Source organism: Macaca nemestrina, chromosome 11 (genome assembly GCF_043159975.1).
Source record: "Macaca nemestrina isolate mMacNem1 chromosome 11, mMacNem.hap1, whole genome shotgun sequence".
Lineage (NCBI taxonomy): Eukaryota > Metazoa > Chordata > Mammalia > Primates > Cercopithecidae > Macaca > Macaca nemestrina.
In genome coordinates this window covers 62518909-62533509 of record NC_092135.1, presented here as the reverse complement: position 1 = coordinate 62533509, position 14601 = coordinate 62518909, and the positions used below count along the sequence as shown (strand labels likewise).

The following is a 14601-nucleotide window of genomic DNA, read 5'->3' as shown; positions in this document are numbered from 1 at the left end:
AAAAGGGGCCAGGGGACAAGCTGCTTCTCTACAATTTTACAGGCCCAAGTCCAAAAGGAGGACAGCCACCCAGGGGACTGATATTGCTCTTTGGTACCCACATATCTGCTGTATTGTTTCAGAAATCTGTCCATTATGAGGATGAAAATTTCTCTTTTAAAAAACTTCTCTTTTATAGAAAAATACCTCTATTTTCTTAGGCTGTAGCAGGTCTGACAGGATTCTGTACCTTTTATACTGCATAGTTCTTTATTTAGAATCATTTCTTGTAAACCACTTGGATAAAAAAAAAAAACCTAGTTCCTTTATTGACTTGCTTCAAAGATGTGAATGAGCTAATTCTATAAACTCTTGGTACAGATTCTCAAGGTGTTACTGGGAGTAAATGTAACATTTAGTGCTACAAGACAAAATTATTTAGTTTTTCATTCTCAGAGACCTGTTCTTTTTCTTTTTGCCCCTGGTAATCTCAGGGATTACAATTTCTTTTTTTTTTTTTTTTTTTTTTTTTTTGAGACGGAGTCTCACGCTGTTGCCCAGGCTGGAGTGCAGTGGCGCGATCTCGGCTCACTGCAAGCTCCGCCTCCCGGGTTCCCGCCATTCTCCTGCCTCAGCCTCCTGAGTAGCTGGGACTACAGGCGCCCGCCACCGCGCCCGGCTAATTTTTTGTATTTTTAGTAGAGACGGGGTTTCACTGTGGTCTCGATCTCCTGACCTTGTGATCCGCCCGCCTCGGCCTCCCAAAGTGCTGGGATTACAGGCTTGAGCCACCGCGCCCGGCCAGGGATTACAATTTCTACCCATGGGGGTCGGATTACGAGCATAAAGCCTGCCAGTTGGCCCTCCCTGGATTTCCACTAAATAGGAGAATGCCTGGAAAGGGGAGACAAAATAGAGATATCTTTCCAACCAAGGAATGCTCTTTCCTGAGGTTAAGAAATTATGGCAATTACGCTAGGATGTGGAGCGGGATGCACCACTGGGAAATAGCACTTCCAGTGATTCCAAAGACACATGCAATATCCACCTATCCCTTTCTCCAAGAAAAAAAAAAAAACATCAAAAGTGTGCTCTCTCTCTTTCTCTCTCTCTCTGTCTCCCCCCTTCCCCCCCGTGTGTGTGTGTGTGTGTGTGTGTGTGTGTGTGTGTGTGTGTGTAAGAGAGGGGAAGGGCGGGGAGGGGGGGAGGGAGAGAGAGAGAGAGTGTGTGTTGTTGGGAGTGGAGACAGTATAAACTTCAGCCACTAATTCATGTGCTGAAGTACATTATTAGAGAGAAGTGGCTGCTTGCAAGAGTTCTAGATAAAATTGGGATAATGATGATAATGATTAAAGTTTACTTATTTCTTTGTTTCTTTAGTTCAAGTTGTCTGCAACTACATACCTCATTTATTTTTCGCTGGAATAACCTCAGTATATCTGTAAGCTTTTAAATTAAATTCACTTAAACCCAGGCATAGAATCTGTAATTCAGAGAACTAGATGTGAGTGAGGGCTTTGTCTGGCACACGTGTCAATAATGTTAGTCATCACCACGATTAGTATTTTTATTTTTTCCTGAGAAGGAGAATCACCATTTTGTCCTAGCTTAGCCAACGTATTGTATAAACTGCAGTGTCCCCAGCCTTTTTGGCATCAGGGACCGGTTTCATGGAAGAAAATTTTTCCACCGATCGGAGGTGGGGTGGGGGTGATGGTTTCGGGATGAAACTGTTCCACCTCAGATCATCAGGCATTTGTTAGTTTCTCATAAGGAGCAACCTAGATCCCTGGCAGGCAAGGTTCACCAATAGGGTTCGCTCTCTTATGAAAATCTAATGCCCAGCTGATCTGACAGGAGACAGAGCTCTCGCGGTAATTCTGGTTCACCAGACGCTCACCTCCTGCGGCGACGCCTGGTTCCTCACAGTCCATGGACTAGTATGTTGTGGTCCAGGGCCCAGGGATTGGGGACCCCTGGTATAAAAGATCCCAGAGATCACACCCACTGTGCCCCAGGTCACTTTTGTGCCTTAATTTTGACATTAGGAAAATAAAGAACTTGGATTCCCTGAACTGTGACTCAAGAATTTTCTGTCTTCACGGGGTGCCCCAGATTTCCTCATAGGCTGGGAATTAGTGACCCCTGGGCTTCTCTAGTGGTCGGTGCCTCGGTGGGCGAGGATGCACTGAGATGGGGGAGGGGGGCTGCTACTTTCTTCTGGAGGCAATGTTTACCTTTCCCTGGGCAGAGGTTGTTGAAATTAAGAAAACCTGGTAAAGCAGATGCCAGGGACAGATATTACCCAATTTGGTCAAAGAACAAAGACCCTGTGAAACATTTGGAAATCCTCAGCAGTGCATAGGGACGGCCACACTCACCGGAAGAGCAGAAACAGGATCACCCAGCATTTCAGAGTAGGGCTGCTGCATCTCAGAGGGTGAGCATGATAATGCCATTACTATTTCAAACAGTCTGGGTTTTTGAGAAGTTTCTGGGTTGGAATATTGACTGCACCAGCTACTAGTGCTATGTTACTAGTGCAAGGTACTCGATGGCTTTGAGCCTCAGTTTCCTTTTGTGTAAAATGAGATAAACATCTAATTTATGGAGCTGTTGAGGGGATGGAATAGGTAGCCTAAGGCAACCTGGAATTCATTAATGTAAGCTTCTCTCATTACCATAAAACGAATAGTCTTTCTAATTCCAGACAGCTACGGGTTTACTCATGCTTTACTGAGAATTCTCAAAATATCAGTAGTTTTCTATAATGATTGGACTCTTTGCTCCCCACCAACCCCCCAATCTTTGGCTGCGAAGTGCATGGAAGAAGAGGCACGTGGGGAAGGACTGGGGCAAACCCAGCCCCCTGGTGCCCTGGCCTCCTGCCCTCCTGGCCCGGTAGGGACTGTCATGGCGGCCCAGCAACAGCTTAGGTGATCTCAGATGGCAGAGCAGGAAGAATGCAAGGGTATGAGGGTCAGGGCTGCGCAGACCCCTGTCCCGCCTGCGGTCCTCCCGGCAAGCCCAGGGGGAGAGCCCGCTCTGCTGGGTCTCCGCCTTCAGCGGCGCCGGGCCGCCCAGACCCTGGGCTCAGTCTTGCGCCCCGGTGCCCACCTGGGGAGGCGGCGGTCCCGGCCTCGCGTCCCGGATCGGACGGCGCGGGAGCGATGCCAGCGGCCCCGAGCGCCCCGGGCCACGCGCGGGGCCGGCCGGACGCTCTCGCGCCCTCCCAGCCCCCTCCGCGGCTCGCCCCGCCGCCCGCGGCCCCCACCCACCGGCCGCTCCTCCCCTCTCCCCACCCTCCTCCTCCGCCCCCTCCCCTCCCCCGCCGCCTCGCAGATTGCTCGGCAGCGTGTCTCAGCCGCCGGGGCTCCGAGCGCAGGCTGCGAGGCCACCACACCTGCAGAGCGCTCGGGCTGCCTAGCCGGCACCTCGCCTCCGGCCGCGCGGTCCCCTTCTCCCCACGCGCCGAGTGTCCCATGACGCCCGAGCCCCCCGGCCGGCGACAATGACCACTTCCCTGCAAGATGGGCAGAGCGCCGCGGGCAGGGCGGCTGCCCGGGATTCGCCGCTGGCCGCCCAGGTGTGCGGCGCTGCCCAGGGGAGGGGCGACGCCCACGACCTGGCGCCGGGCCCCTGGCTGCACGCGGGAGCGCTCCTGCCCCCTCCGGACGGGACCCGCGGCTGTGCTGCAGACAGGTAGGCAACCCTGGAGGGCGCGGGGGAGTGTCCTGGCTAGGCAGCAGGCGACGGGGTGAGGAGGCGGTCCTAGGGGGTGAGCCATGTGCCCAGAGCTGGGCCAAGTTTGTAAAAGTCTCTGAAGACAATCCCCTTTGAGCTGGCTCCTACTGGATCAGCAGGACATTGCGATCTCACAGCGCCTTATAAATAGCATCACCGTTTCATTGAGAGCTCTCATCTCTCTCGCCTCTGCCCATCGGTGTGAAACTAGGAGGTCAGGCTGCAGGTTGATCACCTTCTGTTCCTTCGTGGCCCTGCATTTTCACAAAGTAAACTCTATTTTATTTTATATATTTTAGAAAATTGTAGCATAAATGTATTCACCTCCCACATAGAGTCTTAGAGCGACCCTGTAGAAGCAAAGCATAGATTGACATTTGAGCAGTCTTGCTGTTCAGCAGGAAAGAACAGAGGCTTTAAAGGGTTTCCCAATCTCCATAGCATTCAACACTAAGTGCCTTTAGGGTTGCACATAATTTCGGGAAAAAAAAAGGTTACAACAATACAAAAATCTATAGTCCTTTATATTGATACATTTAAATGTTACTTTTTTCCCCTGATTTTCAAAGCACTCCAACTTCAGTGAAGTTAAAATTACTCTCCAGTGGACTATAGTACATTTATATTAGCAAGTTCTATTAACTTACCTCCCCAAAACACTACCTTGCTATTTAATATCTATAAGCACTTGAAAATCAACAGACTGTGTGTGGGCAACATTGTGAATGAAATTTGAAGTGAGATGAACCACAGCTATAATTAATAAATCATAACTTCCCAAAGTGATTAGTAAAATATAAGGACGAATGCACTAAATGCAACTTAGAGACAATATCATGGATGCATAACAATGTCTGACTCCTCAGGATGATGTTTCGATTAGTAATTGTATAGTCTATATCTCTGTTTCAGGAAAATTATCAAACTGATGGAGTTTCTATGCCTGGTGATTTAAAGGCAAAAGAGAGAGAGAAGGAAGGGGGTGGGGGAAGAGAGAGAGACAGAGAGAGAGAGAGAGGAACTATAGGAGATTTGTTTGTATGTAATTAACATACTATATTTTGACCCATAGAAAGTATATCACAGACCTTTTCTGTATACTTTATATAATATGAGCTTTGTCACAGAGTGGTACATGTTCGCCTTAGCACACTTTTTAATCCTGACAGCAATTATATTTTACATTCTGTTTTATGTAAATTACATCCTATGTTCTCTTACTGTAGGAGAAAAAAGAAAGATCTTGATGTTCCGGAAATGCCATCTATTCCAAACCCTTTTCCTGAGCTATGCTGTTCTCCATTTACATCTGTGTTGTCAGCAGACCTGTTTCCCAAAGCAAATTCAAGGAAAAAACAGGTATGCATTTTTAAATTTTAAAATTCAAATATCTTAGGAGTTCTGAATCCATACAGTCTTTAAGATTGTTCTGTAATCCACAGTATTAACAAAGGATTAGCATGGGCTCTGTTAAATATCTCTGTTGACTGACATGGTCCTTTGGCATTATTTTCCATTTAGGGCCTCATTTTTTTAAGCTGTATAATGGGAATGTTCAAACCTGCCTCCGAGGGTCTTGGAATGGATTAAAACAGAGGATATATATAAAGTGCAGTGGTTGGCAGCAATGATCATTCACAAGATAGGTAGGAGAGATGATCATTTTTAAGCCAGGAATTGGGCAGAGGCTGCGGCGGGGTGGGCAGAGGCTGCGGCGGGGTGGGCAGTGGTAGTGGGGTGAGAAGGGGATTGACTGATTCATTTAATACTTCGTTTAATTTTTCACATTTCCAACCCAAGCCAACCTCATTTACTAAAGGAAAGTGATAGAGTGATGCTGTGGCAAAAGGTACTTAGAGTTTAGGGTCAACATGTCTTCATTTCAGTAGATTCCTCAGTTTGGAGACTCTGGCTGCAGAAGATAGATGACTTGTAAGTGATACTTAGAAGACTGAGGACCATATTTTTATGATTTTCTCTTTTTCAAGTTTCTAGTTTGGGACTGACTTAAGCAAATTAGATTTTAAGGACCAAGCAACTAACAGAAAATACATCATGGCTATACATTTGGAGGGGAAAATAATGAGTATATCATAGAATAATTCATCTCTTGTCATATACTTTCTTCTAGTTTTGACCCAGCAAAACAAAGAGAAGCCTCACTAAACAAAATGCACCTTGTTCTTACAAGGGTGGAAACAGTAAATTAAAATAGCCAGATGCTTGCAATGGGAGAAGGATAATGAACAGAGAGGACAAGACAGTTGGCCATTTTTCTGCATCTATTGTTCTCTTTTTTATTTCTGCACCGTTATTACCTCTGATGGGTTCAACTGTGTGTGTTTATATTTTTAGGAATGAAGGAAATACCTTAGGAAGCAGATGAATTCTTGATCATATACAGCAATGATAGAGACAGTAGGAAATATATTTGATGGAAGCCCTGTGTATATACTTTTTGGGGGAGAGGTTTGAAGTCACTTGGAACACATGATTTTGGGTAAGGACTGGAGAAAATGGGAGTAAATTTTTCTAGAAGCAGAACTGTGTTCTGAATTGGCATCTTTGAAAGGGGAAATAAACCCTTAAGTGGGTGGGACTGTAACTTTGCTTGGGGAGATAAAGAGGAGACTCTCTTGAGACCTTTATTATCAGGGTAAGGTTTAAGGTCAGATCCCAAGGGAAAAAAAAACAGCCCTAGTGAAACTTCCAAGCTCTTTGAGAGTTGACTTTTTGGTTTGGATAGAAAATGGAAATAAGGATAATAGATTTGACTGTGTGCCATGGTAGTTGGGGGGGGGGGGGGAAGAGGCCAGGTGTGGTGGCTCACGCCTGTAATCCCAGTAATCCCAGCACTTTGGGAGGCCGAGGTGGCGGATCACGAGGTCAGGAGATCGAGACCATCCTGGCCAACATTGTGAAACCCCGTCTCTACTAAAAACACAAAAATTAGCTGGGTGTGGTGGTGCACACCTGTAGTCCCAGCTACTCAGGAGGCTGAGGCAGGAGAATCGCTTGAACCCAGGAGGTGGAGGCTGCAGTGAACTGAGATTGTGACACTGCACTCCACCCTGGGCGAAAGAGCGAGACTCTGTCCCCTTCCTCCTAAAAAAAAAGAAATAATTCTGGATTGTCCTTGAGCCAGAGTAAGAAAAGGAAATGTCTGATGATGACATAATGGTCATCTGGAAGAATTTAATAGGTAGTTCCCAAATTACTAAGGGCCTGCTATGTTTCTCACAACATCCTAGGCAGTAAGGCTGCTAGCTAAGCAACAATACCATGCAAGATATATTTAAAAGATGGGGCTTTGATCCGGGGTTGTGGTAGGGGGTGGAGCCTGAACCAGACAGGAAGTAAAGGGAAAGAGATCTGGGCTGACTCACTTTGATGCTATGAATGGACACTTGCAGAATGCCTGTGTCTAAGAGATTTGTTGACGATGCAGGGTTTGTTTTGAATAGAAAGTGAGAAGAGGTGTTGGTGTGCTTATGTTAGTATAGGGGACAAAAGAGAAAGAGTGGATAAAGTGCCAGGATTAAGGTAGGATGTGCCCTAAGTGTCGATAGTCATCAGACTAGAGTAAGATGTCTTAGAGATTGATGACATTTCCTCAGATCAAGTTTAAATTGGAAAATGGGGGTGGGGGGGAAGCAAACTAGAAATGGGGAAAAGGTGATATTGTTATTGACCCCAATAGGTTTCCTGCTCTGGCCTCGTATTCTGTGTCCACAGTGACCTTCTCAGAGAGCACTGTGTTCACACACACAGCTGTGCTGTTTCCTGAGTAGACAGTCCCCGCCTGATTTTTAAAGATCAATCCCAGAGGGCTGTCCCCACCTTTGAAGGGCCCTTCTTGCTGATCTCTTCCTTGGCCCAAGGGTTGAGATCTCTAAGAAGACAAGGGTACCCCAAAGTTGAGGAAGAGGGAGGCTGCTTTTTTCTTTCTTTTATGTTTCCTTTTCCCCCCACCTAGACTTTGCATTTAGAACTGATCCTTTTGTTTTAGTTTCTTTGAACACACTCAGTTCTTTGAAATGAGGAAGGTTTTGAGAATAGATGACTGTATGTAAGTGAGTTCCCCAACTCAGTACCTTTGTGACACATATTACCCTTTTATAAGATGCTGTTTTGGCCCAGTTTATCTGTAACCTTCAGTTGAGATGACGTAAGTGACTCTGCGATATGTTCTACTGAGTATTACTTATGGTTGAAATATTATAGGAGAAGATGTCTCTTTACTTTATATTTTCTCTCATTTGTCCTGTTTAACCATTCAAGTCATTTCAGTGATTCTTTTCTCCTCATAGAAAAAGTGAAGAAAATAATTGTACTTGTTATTTACAAATCAATGAGCAGAAAATTTGAGTGAGTCGAGACTAAAAATGTTAAATTTCATCTGGCCTTTAAAAATCACAGTCAAAAATCATCTTACAAATCATAAATTTTGTTTACTATTTGAGATGCCTACATAATGCATGAGTGGTAAAGTGCATTGAAGCCACAAATGGAATATGCTTTATCACTTTTTGCAAATAAAATGTCCCAAAGTGTACAATACTGGAGGCTTTCAGTACTATTATTTTTAAATGAAAGCTAGAATGAGAGAGAATCCATATTCTTTATTCCCTTTCCCTCTTTTTATAATGATGGCCAGATTTCCTAGGCATCTTTCTCTGTGTTTACCAATAAAGCAAATTTAAAGTATACCTTCCCTTACATACATGGTCCAGAAAAGTTACTTATTTTAAAAGTGACTTCCATTATGAACTTAATCTCTTTTTTCTAATTTCTGATTTAAATGTATAAGGAAATCATCTGTTAATAATGAACCCTAAACACCTATTGTTTGAAGAAAAGCAAAGAGTTAGAAATCTTTATTTAGCTCTTGCAGCAGAATCAGTTCTTGTTTTGTGTGTCAACCCCTAGGTAACTTTTGTGCGTGGACATAGCATGTGTAGTAGCTCTGGTTAATTGCTTCCCAGGACTATGTTGTACAACTAAGTAAGAATAAAGCCTCTGAAGGCTTTAGAGATTTAAAAAATACTATGAAAAACTGTGTCAGGAAATGTTTGAGTTGGATGGGATTTTTCAGATCTTCTATTCCAATGTTCTTCTTTTAGAGATGTGTAATTTGAATTTAAGGAATGCTATGTGGCACAGCCAGCACCTGAAATCTGGATTTCTTGAGACTTTGACAGTCCTTTTTTAGGCAGGTACAATTTATAAAGAAAGGGAGGACTGTAAATAAGAATAGTATAATAATACATGTATACCAGTGTTGTTAGTTATAACTCTCCTCATAACACAAGAAGAACAGGGGAGACAAATGCCGTTGGTTAATATTCCTCTAAAGACCTGGAATTCCTCTTTTTATTTCTTCCTGAAATGTAACTATGTTTTCTCTTCTAGCTTTCTTCTCCATCTTCTTCCTAAAATTGTTCTGAGAAATCTATCAAATATTTGATTTTATTATCAAATAAAATTTATTAGTATTATTAATGACCAGCTTTTGTATGTAGTTTACAGTCCACAGGATATTATTTCATAGGAACACAAGAAAGTGAGTATGTCACCTGCATTTTGAGATTACAAAAAGAATATGCAAAAACCAGAAGGGATTTGCCCATGCTTCCACAGTTTAAATAAAGGGAGATCAAAAAGAATATCATGTCTCAATGTGTCTTGTCCCTCACCACACTGTTTCTAGTTTATTCTTTATTAAATTAAGCCTTTTCTTGTATATCTCAGAAAAATAAAAATTTATCTCAAATAATTAAAAAATTAGTTTTCCATTTGCGCTGCCTTTTATTTCTTTTTTCTCTACCGTGTCACGGACTTTCAAAGGATAAGTAGATCTCTGTCCCCAAATTAAAAGGCCTCTCATATCATTCCTTTTTGATGCCAGTAATTATCCCAATTTGGACATGCCGAACTTGTATGTGTGGTCCTATAGGAATCTTATGTGACTGCTACATTAACTGAAATTTCATGTACTTATTTTTCTCGTATACACAGAAGTAAAAGAAGAGAAACCCTATGTACATATTGTAGTTTTTCCAGACTCAGCAATTATCAAGATTTTGCCTCATTTGCTCCATCCATTTCTTTTTTAAAACTTTTATTTTCTTTGCTAAAGTACTTTGAAGTAAATCCTGGACACCCCATCATTGCATCTCTATGTAGTTTCATATTCATCTCTGAAAAATGAATTTTCTTTTATAACCCAAATGCCATTATTCCCTAACAGAAATAACAGTAATTCCTTGGTATCATCTAAAACCATTCATAATTGAATTTTCTCAGTTGGAATGGCTCATGAAATTCTCAAATTACAAACTGCTTAGCTTTCAAATGTCTGCAAATTAGCTCTTTGGAAGTTTAAATTCATTTTTAGATGGAAACAACATCATAAATTGTATTTAGACCCTCTGAGCTATTTTACAAAATCCCATTTAATTGGAAACAAAACATATATGCAGAAAGAATAATAGAAACAATACTCTCTCCTATTAGGGTTTCAAACAAATCTATCTTTCCAACGGCAATTTGCAGCCTTTAAATGCTGGCACTTGATGAATATAATTTTTTGGGAGAAGAATTTGAAAGTGTACAGATCTTTGTAGCAGCGTTGAAGCAGCCTTTACAGCTGTGCTTCTCAAAGTGTGGTCATTAAATCACCTTCCTCAGAATCAGCAGGGATGCTTATTAAAAATATGGATACTTGGACCTCTTGCAAGACCCACAAAATAAGAATGTTCTGGGGAAGGTTATAGGAATTTGATTTTTTATATTCTTTTTCTCTTTGACATGGATACAAATAAGTGCTACTCTTATTCTCTGCCATTTTCAAACTGGGGCAGTTGGACCTTTCAAAACTGAGGACAATTCTGTTTCATTGACAAAGGTGAGAATGTTACAAATGGCCTTTAGTTGGTATTTTAGCCAGGTATTGATTGTTCGGACAAAACAGAGCCTCAAATGAACCAGCCTGAAAGGTTATGTTGTAGTACCTGAAGGCCAAAAGGTCACTGGTCTCATGAGAGGCTAGAATTGGGAACAAGAAAGTCAGCAAAAATCAAGGCAACCACTTTCTCTATTCTCTCTCTTTTGTTCTCCCGCAAACATACCTCATAGTCTCTGCCTCTCCTTGCAAATTCACATCATCTTTGACATTTCTCTGCAGTCTTGCTTGCCCTGATTTCATGTCCACACCTGCGGCCCCGAGTGGCTGCTCCCAAGTTTTCCTCCTATTAGTGATTCAGTACTTGGTAACTGACTGGAAACTGTATCTGGAGAGGTATGTTAGTCCAGTGTGTCCAGCTCCTGTTCAATCAGATGTGACTAAAGGGACAGAAGGCCCTGGACCACTGTTCAGTCTGCACAGGTGGGGTAACATGTGAGAAGGAGGTACAGGTTTAGTAGGTATGGCATATGGAGGCAGGGAGGAAACAATGAACAGCTAGTGTCCTAGGGTGAAAAAAAAAAAAGATCTCAAACAGGACACAAAAACTAATTCTAATAATATTTATATGATGTATGGTGATCCACCAATTGGTTTATTTGACTTAACGTACCCAGTTCAGAGTGTCCAGTTCCTTTGTCTCAATTCACTTAATGTTTATGAAACATACTTATTGGGCAGTAGTTTCAATTGATGTCACCCTTCAGGGATGTTCAGCTTCCTTGTCCATTGTCCTGAGCTTACATCTTACTGAGGTTCCTTAACGTCTGATGACAGGAGTTACCAACTCAGGATCCTTCCCACCTTATGCTAGTTTCCTTCATTGTAGGAGAAGATAGTTTTCTTTTCCTATTTTAAAACTTAAATCCCCTAGCAGATCTTCTGTTTGTCAAGGTTTTATTTCCAGTTTGAAGATTGCCTCTAATTTTTGGTTAATTTGCAGGGTACGTTTGCAGTCCAAGCTTTATCTACAATATGGGTTTTTCTTTTTAACTTTATTGAAATCTCAGCTTCTGGTTTGTTTTTCCCTAGGGGCATATAATATGTTCTGTCAAGAGAAAGAAAATTGGAGTCATCCATGGTTCAATATAAATGTGGATTTTAATTAATATAAAAAAGGTTTCTGCAGTCTTATGGATATTGCTTTGAAAAAATGTCAGCTTATATCAAATAGTAATAAACTTTATTGTATAAGTATATACTTATGTGTATTTCAGTAGTGGTAAGCAGACCTGAGAATTGTCCTTTTGGCATTCCAGATAAAGGTCAGCTCAAGGGAGACCCCAGGAAATGGCCACAAGTCTTTACCAAGACAAGGGAGTAGAAAGAGAGGGTTCAGGATTAACTTAGAAGAGAAATGGCAGGGCTCACAGAGGGAGAACATCCTCTATTTCTTGTCCTTTTCTTTGGCCTACTCATTTAACATTTTTTCAAAGTCACAGAAAAAATAAACACAAATAGGAGCTTTAATATGCTTAACCAGTTTACAAATGCTTGTATTCCAAAAGATCTTTAATAAATTGGCTGTTTATTCATATACATTTTTCCACAGATGTAATGTTACATGCAGTAGTTAGATTGTCAGGCCAAAGCCTTAAAATCCGTAATGGCTCCAAAGTATAGTACTCTTACAACATTGCATGCACCGTTTTAAAAATTGCTTCTGCGGAAAGATGTGAGTCAATATGATGTGATTGAAAGATATTGGAACAGGAATCAGCAAACCTAGTTTTTAATGTGGTCCTACTGCAGATGAGGGGTGTCGTATCAGCCCATTGCTCGCCCTCTCTGTGCCTGAGAGCTCTACAATTTTATTGGATTCCTAGAGCAAGTGATTCTAATGGCTCCAGAAGCAGTAATGACTCCTGTGCAGTGGATATAGGAGTCGCGGAAAGCAGGGTTTCTTCTGTTCCACTAGCCCTAGAAGCTCCCTCTCAGCCTCTGTTCAGGTATTCCCGTATAGTGACCACAGTTTTCTGTGATAAAACGTATGTTTGGGGTGCCATAGGACAAAGAGCCCAGGAGTCACATTCATAGAAATAATTGGGGCAGAAGGGTCTGGTTAAAGTAGAAACTGCATCAAAGTCAAAGTTCAAATATTAGACGAAGAATCAGAAAAGGAATCACATCTGGTAGGAGCCAGCTTGAGTGGTGAAGTGAAAGTACAGGACCAAGTATCTAAACTTAGAAATAAGGATATGAGATAAGATGTGACCACTTGAGACTGGCATACGTGCAATACACGTTTGACTCTGCCTGGCTTAATAGGTATGGGGTGGTCATAACCTCTGGGTTCTCTAAATTTATCTTGCTCCACCCTCAAATCATCTATTTGATTACTTAAGCCAAAAATTCAAGGAGTCCCCTTTCTGTTCTTGTTAAGAACTGCTACATTTTTCATCAAAGTATGCTTGAATCTGTATACATCTCCCCACCTCTGCTGCTATCATCCTAATTTAGCCATTGTCTTCTCACCTACAGGAGCCCCATAAATGGCCTCCTTTCTTCTTTGTTAGCTTATCTTGGTTCATTCTACATGCACTTGTTTTTTTGTTTTTTTGTTTTTTTTTTTTTGAGGCGGAGTCTCGCTCTGTCGCCCAGGCTGGAGTGCAGTGGCGCGATCTCGGCTCACTGCAAGCTCCGCCTCCCGGGTTCCCGCCATTCTCCTGCCTCAGCCTCCCGAGTAGCTGGGACTACAGGCGCCGCCACCACGCCCGGCTAATTTTTTTTTTGTATTTTTAGTGGAGACGGGGTTTCATAGTGTTAGCCAGGATGGTCTCGATCTCCTGACCTCGTGATCCGCCCGTCTCGGCCTCCCAAAGTGCTGGGATTACAGGCGTGAGCCACCGCGCCCGGCCTACATGCACTTGTTATAGGGAATTTTCAGAAATGTAAATCACAGCATGTCATTTCCTGGTTTTAAACATTTTAATACCTTACAATGAAATCTACATTTCTTACTTTGACTGACAGTACTCTCCATGGTTTTGTCCCTGGCTACCTCTTAAACCTCATGTACATTCTACCCTTTGTTCGTTAGACTCCAGCCACAGCCCTATCTATTTGTGAACTTAGCAAACTTTCTTTTCTATCTCAAAGACTATATCTTGGTTGTTGTCTGAGTCTAGAACCTCTTTCCCTGGCTCTTGACATACCTGATTCCTCTTTTTTCTCTAGATTTCAGTATAAGGTCATCTAATCAAGGAGATTTTGTTTTGACCAGCCTAAATGTAGCCTGTTTGTTTTTTTTTTAAATTTTTTTTCCCATCACATTTCTCAGTTTGTTTCCTTGGTTGCACTTACCATAATCCGAATTGTCTCATTTATCTGTTTGGTGTAGTTTTATTCTTTTTCCCTCTATGTGAGTTATCTTGGTTTTATTGTTCTTGGGTTCTTTCATGGAAAGAATGAATGAGTAAATGGATTACTGAAGATCCATAGTTAAAATTAATTTTATCAAATTATATTTTGACATATTCTAATCATGATCAGTCATCTTCATTAAATTAGAATAAAATTAAATTTCATTAACAGATTCTATTTACCAAAATAAATTTTATTTTTATTTTAAAAAATTTTTTCTTGACAATTATTTCTTTGTAATGCAAAAATAAAATTGAATCTAGATCTTGGACTAATTGGATTTTAAAAGTGCGTATCTTTTGCTTTCATTTAACACACATGAAAATTTGATCACGTGTAATCAAGATATTTCTGATTTTATAGATTTTTTTTTATATAATTATAAGTGAGTGCTCAGTGAACTGCTATACTTTCTCTAAGTTTACTGCATGTTCATAAGATCCACAGCTTTAGAAAAGATTAAGTGGAGATATCAGTTAGGTTTATAGTATGAGTCTCTCAGAGCAAGAAGTATATGCTAGCAAATGTTTTAATTATTAAGAATTAATGTC

At 41.7% G+C, this 14601-nt stretch overlaps 1 protein-coding gene across 1 annotated transcript in view; it reads left to right on the top strand.

The window, feature by feature from the left end:
* Positions 1-3317: 3317 nt before the first annotated feature.
* LOC105483372 (growth factor receptor bound protein 14) overlaps positions 3318-14601 on the top strand; it is a 128371-nt gene continuing 117087 nt past the window's right edge. The window contains exons 1-2 of the mRNA XM_071072864.1: positions 3318-3681; positions 4950-5082. Coding sequence (XP_070928965.1) covers positions 3491-3681; positions 4950-5082 — 324 coding nt within the window. The 5' untranslated portion in view covers positions 3318-3490. The remainder of the gene's footprint in view (positions 3682-4949; positions 5083-14601) is intronic.